The sequence below is a fragment of the Rhododendron vialii genome, chromosome 9a (genome assembly GCF_030253575.1).
Source record: "Rhododendron vialii isolate Sample 1 chromosome 9a, ASM3025357v1".
Classification (NCBI taxonomy): domain Eukaryota; kingdom Viridiplantae; phylum Streptophyta; class Magnoliopsida; order Ericales; family Ericaceae; genus Rhododendron; species Rhododendron vialii.
The window spans coordinates 29,200,616-29,212,780 of NC_080565.1; the positions used below are offsets into that span (position 1 = coordinate 29,200,616).

The window sequence follows — 12,165 nt, forward strand, 5'->3', positions numbered from 1 at the left end:
TGAACTTTATCTTTCACCTGTAGGTTTCACTTTCCTGGGTTTGACAACATTTTCTTTTTTTAATTAAGTGGTTTCCTGTTCTTTATTTTCTGGGTTGGGTTTAAACTTGTATACTACGGGGGATTTTGGTTTTCCTTGGACAATTTGGCCATTGGAAAGGTCAAATCTGTGTTTGTGGTACTGGCTTTGGAATAGGAATTAGGTTTTTAGTTTTTTGCCAAAAAAAAAGTACTTAGTTGAAGCCATAGGAAGAAATGAGAAGTGGCAACAGAAAGAAGCTGAATTTCAGCAAGATCTACACATTCAGATGTGGGAAGGCATCATTTGAGGGAGACCATTCACAGATAGGGGGACCTGGGTTCTCAAGAGTGGTTTTTTGCAATGAACCAGGTAGCTTCGAGGCTGAAAGTAGGAATTATGGGGATAACTATGTGAGTAGCACAAAGTATACTATAGCAACTTTCTTGCCCAAGTCCTTGTTTGAGCAGTTCAGGAGAGTTGCCAATTTCTACTTCCTAGTCACCGGGATCCTCGCCTTTACGCCACTCTCACCTTACACTGCTAGCAGTGCTATTGTGCCTCTGATTATTGTGATTGGGGCTACTATGGTAAAAGAAGGTATTGAGGATTGGAGACGGCAACAACAGGTATCCTTCTCATTTATTGGTCATTTTTCAATTTCTAATCTAAGCTGTTTTTTATCCCATATTTAGATTTTAAACAAACCTTGAACGACTCCTGTCGACATAAAGCCTATAGAGACCATCTAAACAAATTACCGGGAATGAAATTTCAACTGGATAAAAAAAGGATACAAAGAATTGTGTGGACTGTCAATGGAATTGCCAACTGAAAGGAAGCTCGATTTTTGGAGCCTGCTATGCAACTAAGGCTATTCACACCACTTGATTGAGTTTTTGCTTAAATTTGTTGTATTGATAGACGTGGTGTTTTGCTTAAATTGACATTAGATGCTGTTGTGCGCAAAGATATGAGTCTAATGGGTTTGACTGAACAAATGGCCCTTGACAGAGCTCAATGGAGAAAAAAGATTCATGTAGCCGACCTCAATTGATTGGGACATAAGGCTCAGTTTAGTTTGGTTTGGGACAAAATCGGTTGGAGTTCAGCTTAATGAGTGATTAAAATGAACATTTTATCCTAGGCTCGGCTCCTAATTTGAATAGTTTCTACCATTGATTCATTCTTCTGGATACTAAAGAGGCAATATGATTTGAGAAGATGCTGTCTTTATTGGGTATTATAGTTGCAGTGGAACTTTAATGACCACATGAAAGGCATGGTGTATAATCATCCTAGAAAGGTATTCTTGATTCTGGATTAAATTGCTCACTGAAGTCATTTCAAAATGTTTCCAAAAGTTGCAATATATGTTAACTGGTTTCAGAAATGGAAAGAGAGTCTCTATTTTACTTGAAATCAATGGAATGTTCCCTTTTTTTGAGAGAGAACCTGTGTGATATTGAGTGGGATAACTGGGACTTAACCTTGTAGTGGAAGATTATTCATTTTGTTAGCTAATTTATAAGCGTTGAGATTTTTTGTTGTTTGTCTAAGTAACAACAGCTCCATAACTTGTTGCGTACAAAATCTTTCAGGATACGGAGATGAATAACAGAAAAGTTGAAGTACACTGCGGTGAAGGAGTTTTTGAGCAGACTGAGTGGAAGAATCTGAGAGTAGGAGATATAGTGAAGGTAGAAAAGGATGATTTCTTTCCAGCAGACCTTATCTTGCTTTCATCAAGTTATGATGATGCAATCTGTTATGTGGAAACCATGAACCTCGATGGGGAGACAAATTTGAAACTAAAACAAGCGTTAGAGGTAACTTCGCTTTTAAATGAGGACTCTAACTTCAAGGATTTCAAGGCCCTTGTTAAATGCGAAGACCCGAATGCAAATTTGTACTCTTTCATTGGAAGCATGGATTTTGAAGAAGAACAACATCCCCTTACTCCTCAACAACTTCTCCTTCGAGATTCCAAACTCCGCAACACTGACTTTATATATGGGGCTGTTATCTTCACAGGTCATGACACAAAGGTTATTCAAAACTCTACTGACCCCCCTTCAAAAAGAAGCAAAATCGAGAGGAAAATGGATAAAATCATCTACTTCTTATTCTGTCTATTATTTACGCTGGCTTTTATTGGATCAGTTATCTTTGGCATTACTACCAGAGATGACTTAGAAGATGGCATTATGAAAAGGTGGTATTTAAGACCGGACAAATCCACAATATACTATGATCCCAAAAGGGCCCCAGCCGCTGCAATCTATCACTTTTTAACGGCTGTGATGTTGTACAGTTATTTTATCCCTATATCATTGTATGTGTCGATAGAAATTGTGAAAGTACTTCAGAGCATGTTCATCAATAGAGATATTTCTATGTACTATGAAGAAACTGATAAACCAGCACATGCGCGCACCTCAAATTTGAATGAGGAACTTGGTCAAGTTGACACGATTCTTTCTGATAAGACGGGGACATTGACTTGCAATTCCATGGAGTTCATCAAGTTCTCTGTGGGTGGGACAGCTTATGGCCATGGTGTCACAGAAGTAGAGAGAGCCATGGCTAGAAGAAAAGGCTCTCCGTTGCCTAATGGAACGGAAAATGGCGAAGAACCTCCTAAGGATTCTGCTGGTACAAAATCACTCATTAAAGGGTTCAATTTTGAGGATGAAAGGATTATGAATGGGAATTGGGTTAATCAACCCCATGCGGATGTGATACACAAATTTCTTCGTTTATTAGCAATTTGTCACACAGCCATACCGGAAGTGGATGAAGATACCGGGAAGTTGTCTTATGAAGCTGAGTCACCAGATGAGGCAGCTTTTGTTATTGCAGCAAGAGAACTTGGGTTTGAATTTCATAAAAGGACGCAAACAAGCGTCTCATTGCATGAGTTGGACCCCATATCTGGCGAAAAAGTTGAAAGGTCGGTTTTTCATAAGTTTGTGCATTTTGTCTTGGTACTTTTATAGGACGTAGTACAGTTTTAATACTAAGTAGAGTTGTACATGGGTGAAAATTACATGGACACAGACACAGCGGATCATGGATGGATCACTCAAAGTATATCTATATTTGTGTGTCTTGCTGTATTGTGCTTCACTACTCAAGTAACGTGATTACTTCCCGTTCTGCAGGTTGTATAAACTTCTGAATGTCTTAGAATTTAACAGCACAAGAAAGCGGATGTCTGTGATAGTAAGAAACGAGGAGGGAAAGCTGTTGTTACTATGCAAAGGTGCAGACAGGTTCGTAATTTTACATCTCCAAACACTCTGAAACCTCAAACTATGAAAATCTTCCTTTTCTCCTTGGAAAATGTTGTAAAACACCTTATTTTTGTTCTAATTTTCCAATTTTGTTGTTCTCCATGCAGTGTCATGTTCGAAAGGCTTGCCAAAAATGGAAGAGAGTTTGAAGAGGAAACAAAAGCACATGTGAATGACTACGCTGATGCAGGTTTGAGGACCTTGATACTTGCATATCGTGAACTAGATGAGGAAGAGTACAAAAAGTTCAATGAAAAGTTCACAGAGGCCAAGAATTCCGTCAGTGCGGATCGTGATGCTTTGATTGATGAAGTGACAGATGACATTGAGAAGGATCTTACTCTTCTTGGTGCAACAGCAGTTGAGGACAAACTCCAAAATGGGGTGAGTTGAAAACAGAATTATTCGAATATTTATCATTAGGGCCTGTTTGTTTTGATTTAAATGGTTTCCTGATATATTTCAGTAAATCATTATTCAAGTAAAATAACTTTCTATGTTCAAAAAGGCCGTTAAGTTTTTTTGGCACTCTAAACCTCAGTCGTTCATGGCTAGAGGATCCATCTCCTGACCAGCCTTGCCATTGGGTTACACTAAAGAAGCGATACATATTCATCTTGGGCCAACGCTGGAGCATGTCAGCTTATCCATTGTTGTTGGCAACTTAGGCTAAAAACACTTTTCCAAGTATCAACCAAATGGAAGAAAACAAATTGAAAGATATGTTTTTGAAGTTATTTTTACATGTAAAATATTGCTAAATCAAAACAAAAGGAGTATCTTGTGTGGATCAAGTGGTAATTGAAATTGATTTGTCTTCTATTTTGCATGCTAGGTTCCTGAGTGCATTGACAAGCTTGCTCAAGCAGGAATTAAACTATGGGTTCTGACAGGAGATAAGATGGAGACTGCCATTAATATCGGGTATGATTAATTGGTATGAGTTTTGGTATTATGTACGTGAGATGAGGTTTACACGTACAGAAATTTCTGACAGAGAAGTTTCTTGCAGGTTTGCTTCTAGTTTGCTTAGACAAGGAATGAAGCAGATAATAATAAACTTGGAAACACCAGAAATCATAGCACTAGAGAAAGAAGGAGAAAAGGATTCCATTGCTAAGGTAAAGGTCTATCTTCTTTAGGGTTCTAAAGCTAAAGCTAAAGGCCATGCTTTAACGATTTGGTTAGAAAAATCTGGTCTTGAATTCAACTCCTCGAAAGGGGTTATTAGGTTTTTTACGGATTATTAGCAGCTAAGATTCCTTGCTACCGAACATGCCTCCTCTGAAACCCCACTTAGCTTCCATCTGCTCCGACCATTTATTCCTTCTCAATGCCTCTACTGGATTTGTTTCATAACTCACCAAAGCAAATTAGTCCTTTGCTTGGTACTTTTAGTCTTTTATACACCTGTATAGTGAATGTAACTGGTTTTGTTCACGAAACAAATAAGAAAGATGTACCTGTTGATTCGGTCTGCTTCAGTTATAGATAAAGTATTTTTGACTCCATAGGAAAGCACATATAGGTTGTGTTCCTTTTGGTTTCCGATATTCAAGCCTTTTAGGAGGCTTTACCAAACCAAACCGAGCCTTATGTCCCAATCACTTGGGGTTGGCTACATGAATCATTTTCCTCCTTTGAGCTCTGTCAAGGGCCACTTGTTCACACAAACCCATTATAAAAGCTTCTCTTTCCTTTTATGTTTTTTCCCCCTTTACCACTTCAACATCAGCTTTGATGAGTTTTATGCATAAGCTTGTGTGCCATGAGTCAAATACAATTGGGGAGATTGTGCTACTTGTTTCAGAGTTGGGTTTTACTTAATGGTTTACCGATACGTGTTTATATGTTTAATGGTGTTTAATGGCTATGCTGAATTTGTCATTTAGGCTTCCAAGGATAGTGTCCTCACCCAGATAACAGAAGGGAAGGCTCAGCTTGCTCCGTCAAGTGGAAGCTCTGACGCATTTGCTTTGATCATTGATGGGAAGTCATTGGTTTATGCTCTAGAGGATGAGATGAAAAAATTGTTTTTAGAACTTGCCATGGGCTGCGCATCTGTTATTTGCTGCCGTTCATCACCAAAACAGAAGGCACTGGTGAGCTCTTCAGTTCCCTCCCTGGCAAAAATTTGTTCATTCTCATTTTATTAATTTTTCCATGTTCTTCCCATGTCCATTTTTCTTAATTTCTTTGGTTTAAAGTGGACTGCTTAGCTGAAAAACAATGCTTCTCTGCAAAATGCAGGTTACGAGACTTGTTAAAGAGGGAACTGGGAAGACAACATTAGCAATTGGTGATGGGGCCAATGATGTTGGAATGCTCCAAGAAGCTGATATTGGCATTGGAATCAGTGGCGTTGAAGGAATGCAGGTGCTCAACCGATAGACTTTCCTTGTCCGACTCTGTACAAAATTCCTACTGTTGGTTTAGTTTAGCCTTTCCTGTTCTGAAAGTTTATCTGTTTTACAAATCTCAGGCTGTTATGTCCAGTGATGTTGCTATTGCCCAGTTCAGATTCCTGGAGCGATTGCTACTGGTGCATGGACATTGGTGTTACAGAAGGATCTCTTCAATGGTAAGTACTTCCAACATATTTCAATGGGAAGGTTTAGTTATTGTTATTTCCTCATCTTCTCCACGAGTCCCCATCATTGAAAATACCAGATAAAACCAAGATTGGGAAGACGTATTTTTCGAAGTCTACGTAGCTCTCTGCAGTCTTAAAATTTATCAAATGATACAACCGTCTAATAATGGTCAATTGACTTGTTCCTTTTCCTTTTGCCAGATATGCTACTTCTTCTATAAGAATGTCGTATTTGGTATCACTCTCTTCCTGTATGAGGCACAAACATCCTTCTCCGGGCAACCCGCATACAACGATTGGTTTTTGTCTCTGTACAATGTATTCTTCACATCACTTCCCGCTATTGCTTTGGGGGTCTTTGACCAGGACGTATCAGCACGCTTTTGTCTCAGGGTATGTCTTGTTTTATACATTATAGCACGTTGTCATAACGTATACGTTTATATCTGTGGGGTTCTGGTTGATCAATGAGGGCTAGGTTGATCCTCTGGTTCGTGCTCAGGGACGGCTCTCCACTCTCAGGTGTTCCTGCACATGTGACACCCACCGTTAGTGCCTTTCCGGCTGGAGTTAACCCAAAAGGCTGAGTAAGTCTCTGTAGGAGGATAACGCATGGACAGAGCTTAGGGAAGGAGTTGCAGCGTACCTCTTTAGGGTTTTAGCTCTTCCTTCATATAAAACCTCCAGACTTGCTCTTCAAGCAAGTGCATACTGCATACTCAGCACCCGAGGTAGCCGCCTCGGGTGACATCAATCACGACGTATGGACCCAGCGGTTATGTTCACGTGCATGAACTGCCTTCCGTAAATCACGCAGGTCGTACCTGTCGGATCCGGCTCGGGTATACCTAACCCCAACGGCCCAGGTAGGGCTACCTAATCTTACCGGTGAATGACCCCTCAGTGTGGTGACCGAGCAATCGTGAGACCAAACATCTAATAATTACTCCCTCCGTCCCAAATTATTTATCCGGTCCGCAAAACGGGGACTAAAAAATAATACATTTCTCTCAAGAAAAAATTCAATTTTTTTTCATAAATTAAAAAAACTTATCAATATCTAGTAAATTGTTAAAACAACTTTTAATTTTTCTTGCAAAAATTGTATTATTTTTACGTTCTTGTTTTGCGGATCGGACAAATATTATGGGACGGAGGGAGTATTCGGTCGCACCAAGCTGGTCTGATGACCCTCCTGGATGGGAAAACAGCTCGTGGTGATGCACGATCAAGGTTTGCACCGAGCAAACCCTAATTTTTGTTCGCTCAATGCCACTTGCTCAGTTATGTTCACCCGGTTAGTCTCCATGACTCCATGGTTACACCGAACGAACCCTCCGTAGCCAAATGGCTCGAACCGGTTATTCGGGCCACTACAATGTCTATTAATGTTCAAAGAAAGTACTACAGCCTTAATATTTTGTCAGTTTAAACAGTTGAACCATTCAAAACTGAAAATAAACACTGCAAAAGCTGTCCTTGAAATCAAAGAAGTCCTGAAACCTATTTTGCGATATGTTACTTGGCTATATCTATGTCTAAGTGTCGGATTTATCTAAGTTGCATTTCACGAACTCAAGACACGCCATAATGTTCACCTTAGCATAGCTCTTTCATTTCCTAAGATAAATGGTGCTTACAAGGTTCTGCTTGGCATTTTATGCACAATATGGGAGTTCTATGCAAAGTCCATGCGGAATATGAGAGTTCATGGTATTTACAGAGTGTCACAAGCAATATCCTGCATGGAAAGTCCATGGTAAATATGAATGAGACAATCTACTTGCTTGGTGAATATCCAACTAAACATGTCAGACGCTTATTGCATACCCTTTTTCGAGCATCAGACATGAACACAGTTACTCGATTCATTTACAAGAGACCTTGTAACTTAGATTTTGCAGGTAAAAGATTTGATTTCAATAACATGTTCAGTTCCCCTTGGAAAATTGTTCCAAGGTTGCAAACCACTGGCCCCTGAGCATTTTATTTTCTCACTACTCAATGACCTTTTATTTCAACATAGTCCTCACTGTGATTATTTCAACTTTAGAGAATATCTACTGCACAAAATTTTTGTTCGGTTCCTAACCCTTATTTCTCCTCGTTGTCTGTTGCATTCTGCAGTTCCCATTGCTCTACCAAGAAGGCGTCCAAAACGTCCTCTTCAGCTGGCGCCGTATCCTTGGCTGGATGTTCAACGGCCTCTGCACCGCGCTCATCATCTTCTTCCTCTGCACGGCAGCACTAGACCCCCAAGCCTTCAACCGCAACGGAAAAGTCGCTGGTCTGGAAATTGTGGGGGCCACAATGTACACATGCGTCGTCTGGGTTGTGAACTGCCAGATGGCACTAGCCATCAGTTACTTCACATTGATCCAACACATCTTCATATGGGGTGGAATAGCCCTATGGTACCTCTTCCTCTTAGCATATGGAGCCATGTCACCTACCCATTCCACCACTGCTTATAAAGTTTTTGTTGAGTGCCTCGCCCCAGCACCCTCTTTCTGGATTGTCACGATTTTCATCGTGGTTTCAGCTCTGATCCCATACTTCTCTTACGCGGCAATACAAATGCGGTTCTTCCCTATGTACCACGGGATGATACAGTGGATGAGGTTCGAGGGCCAAACGGAGGACCCGGAGTACTGTAACATGGTACGGCAGAGATCGCTACGGACCCTGACAGTTGGGACTACTGCGCGAAGAGCCGCGAGAGATAATAATCGTGCCAACGGCCACTGATGATATGTGTGGATACATGTCTATGCATACATGTGTGTTGTACATGACTGAACTGGTGGGAGGTCTGAGACAATGTGATGAGAAAGTATGTCCGGCACAAGCATGTACAGAAGCATACTTTCAGCTGTACATTATGGTTGGATAAGAAGAGAAGACCGAAGCCGCTACACCCCCCACCCCAATTTTGATTCTTGCCCTTATATGGGTAATGATGTATCATAGTTTTGTCATCAGTGTTTTGTATAACTACCGGTATTTACCTCATGTATAGTGAGAAATTTCTTGTACATTATATGCGGTTGTTCTTTTGGTGTAGAGAAATTTGCCTAATCCTGCACCTTATTTTCTCGATTTTCTTTTCATTCGTTCCTTCTTTCTCTTTTAATAGCCTGTAACAATCTGTGCTCTTTGCTTCTACTTCGTTGATTTTCCCCATTTCCCTTGTACTTATATCCTTTCTGGGGAGAAGTACTCTTCGTGAACTTGTATAAGCTGATCATCAAATGAATGGTTGACGTAACTCCAGTTCACATTGATTTTTTGTGATTCATAACACAAAGGAGAAATCAAACTATGGAGCGGATGCGTTTTTGGTATGTTACCAAACCAAACAAGGACCAATGGCATACTCTGTTGAGAAATCCAATCCAAGTGAACCAAACAACGGGACAGCAGGGCCAAGCCTCCACAAAAACCAGCAGCAGAGCAAAACAAATATCATGCTACTATTGCCCATCAGTGCAGTCACAGAAACCACAAAAACAGACAGACAAACAACTACAATACTAGTAGTATCCATGTTATCCCCAATCTGTGGAGTTAAGGACGGGTCCGGAGAGACCAAACGACTGCTTTCAGAAAGTTTTACTACTGAAATTGCAGGGCTCCCTATACCTCTGAAATTCGAGGAACTCAAGAAAGAATTACAGTCCAAGTTTTTTTTTTTTTGATCCGCTACAGTCCAAGTTCATACTATATAAAACCCAGGAACCATCCTAAGCTGAGGGAGAAATCTGTTTTCCATCAGGACTCGCAAACCATCATAAGCTGAGGGAGAAATCTGTTTTCCAGGAGGAAAGGCCAATCTTTCAAGGCCACTGTGCTCAGGTGGATGGATGTTCACACTTCACACAGAAATGGAAAAGGTGTGTAGATTATCCGTAGAGCCCAAGAGAAAGAATACATCAGGTGCTCAACAATCCCAAGATTTGGGTGCTTTTTGGAACACAAGGCATGAGTAGCAAATTTGGGGGGGAGTTACATGCAAATCTAAACGATGCTTGCACCAGAGAGCATGCCGAGGACAAGATGTTAGGACACAGATTCCAACACAGATGTATCTGTAGCCGTCCGTAAGATGCACCTATAATTCATACACATCCCGCCATCTTGAAATTATGTGTGTCCGGACATCTGTGTCCTACACAAAAATCAATCTACCCAGAACATGTAAATTCTCTGTGAAATTGGTAAGATGTCATTTTCATGCATGAGGAGAGAAACCAAGCTCACAAATACCATTAAACTATATTAACATATATTCTTTTTCTGTATAAACTCTCTCCTTTTGGCAACCCCCCCCCCCCCCCCCCCAAAAAAAAAAAAAATTTCTGGAAAATACAAAACAAAAGAGTACTAAGAAAATATAAATGTCAGTGAGACCAAGTCAAAGTCATCTAAAAAAAATTCTGAAAAAATATACAAAACAAAAGAGTAATACTACAAATTAAAAGAAAATGTCAATAAGACCAAGCAAAGTCATCCATACATCACCATCCCGTGAAAGCTCAAGCAACCATGATGAATCGATAAGGTGAAAATCTCATGACTGCCCCTGAAACTATCAAACTTTCTTCAATCCAGCCACCCCCAATTTCTTCCCTCCACCCCCCAAATAAAACACAATTCACACTTCCCCCGGGCCGCACCCATTACGCTAAATCACCGGTCATGCTACAAACACAACAATTTACACGACATCGTTCACAACATGTCAACGTGGCATTGCTTCATTCAGAATTGAAAAATCCCAATTACCATCGAAACGTTGCCATATCGGCATGTTGTGCACAACGTTGTTCAAATCATCGCGTTTCTAGACTTTTCTCGTCTACGAAACGCTGAGACCCAGAAAATCAACCGCGGATCTCCCCATAATGTTAGCAAACTCGTGAAAGCTGATAACCCCGTCCCCGTTCGTGTCAGCCTCTCTCATCATCTCCGTCAACTCCCGATACGTCATGGGGTGGCCCATCTTGGCCATCTGGCCTGCCAGCTCCGCCGCGGTGATGTACCCGTTCCCGTCCCTGTCGAACGCCTTGAAGACCTCGGCCAGCTGGTCCTGGTTGATCAGGACCGCTTCGGTCATGTCGGGCAGTATGGCCTCGACCAGCTCGTCGAACTCGATGGAGCCGTTGCCATTGGAGTCCATGTTGGACAGGAGGTCGTGCAGTTGGTCCCCGGTGGGCTTGAGGCCAAGGGCCCGTAGGAGGGCCGCGAGCTCGAGCTGGGTCAGGCTGCCGTCGGAGTTCATGTCGAAGCGGGCGAAGATTTCCTTGAGTTGGTTGAGTTGGTCGGATTTGAGGGTGGCCATGGTTTTGGACGGTGGTCAGGGGAGAGAGGCGAGGAGGAAGGATAACTGGAGTTTGTTATGGGGGAGGAATGGGTCGTTAGAGATGCGTGGTTGTGCATTTTATTGATTGGAGAAATCTTAAAAGATAACATCAAAAAAGAAAGAGAGACTTATTGCGCAGTCAACAAGTCATTTGCGGAGGCTCTAAATCACAGCCGTCCGTTTCGATAATCAGCGGTCCAAATTTTAATGAATTTTTTTCGGAAAAAAGTTTTATTAAAATTTGGACCGTCTAATTTACTTTAAACGCGTGTGATCTAAGCTCCGTAAACTGTTTTCCACGGAAACGACCGCAAAAAAATTTCTAAAAAAGAGAAGAGAGAGCCAAAAAGAAAAGGTGTTGTCTATGTAGTGGAAAGTAATTACTCAAAACAGTTGGTTGTTTCTAGGAAAGTAGTTGGTACCCGTTTGTCTTAATTTTATTAAGGTCGGATCGTCCATCTCGATAATCAGACATTAAAGAAAATTACAAGAACAAATAAATTATTCTTGTGAAGATTCTTTCAGTGAGTTTAATAAGTCATTAGAAATATCTTGGGAAAATGACGGCCAATAACGTTTTGATAATTAATACCTGCCAATGATATTTTCAGCATTAACAAATGTTCTCAACATGTTCTTGACTAGTATTAATTATCAAAACACGTCCTGAACCATCATTTTCCCAAACATCTTTGGACTACGGAGATTACACAAAGTTAGACTGCATTAAGGCCTGATTCTTTGATTTGACTTACTTTCAATCTATTGGTTGTAATCATGAGTCTGGTTTAGTGGAGGAGAAATTAGAAGAGTCGCAAAGTTTATTCTTTCCTTTTAATCACATTTTGTCTTGCACATAACGGCTAAATTCAGGGAGAAACTGTAACGAACATGTT

The 12,165-nt window shown here is 40.8% G+C and overlaps 2 protein-coding genes across 2 annotated transcripts; one reads left to right on the top strand and one right to left on the bottom strand.

The window, feature by feature from the left end:
* Window positions 1-9,014, top strand: LOC131300975 (putative phospholipid-transporting ATPase 9). The gene is made up of 11 exons (XM_058327052.1): window positions 1-647; window positions 1,620-2,971; window positions 3,183-3,293; window positions 3,422-3,698; window positions 4,150-4,238; window positions 4,327-4,435; window positions 5,207-5,416; window positions 5,565-5,690; window positions 5,797-5,895; window positions 6,109-6,300; window positions 8,035-9,014. The coding sequence occupies exons 1-11, from the start codon at window positions 255-257 to the stop codon at window positions 8,653-8,655; spliced, it is 3,579 nt and encodes a 1,192-aa protein (XP_058183035.1). The 5' UTR covers window positions 1-254; the 3' UTR covers window positions 8,656-9,014.
* A 1,367-nt stretch (window positions 9,015-10,381) lies between these two features.
* LOC131300976 (probable calcium-binding protein CML16) lies at window positions 10,382-11,366 on the bottom strand. Its single transcript, XM_058327053.1, has one exon. The coding sequence runs from the start codon at window positions 11,246-11,248 to the stop codon at window positions 10,766-10,768; it is 483 nt and encodes a 160-aa protein (XP_058183036.1). The 5' UTR covers window positions 11,249-11,366; the 3' UTR covers window positions 10,382-10,765.
* Between the last annotated feature and the right edge of the window lie 799 nt (window positions 11,367-12,165).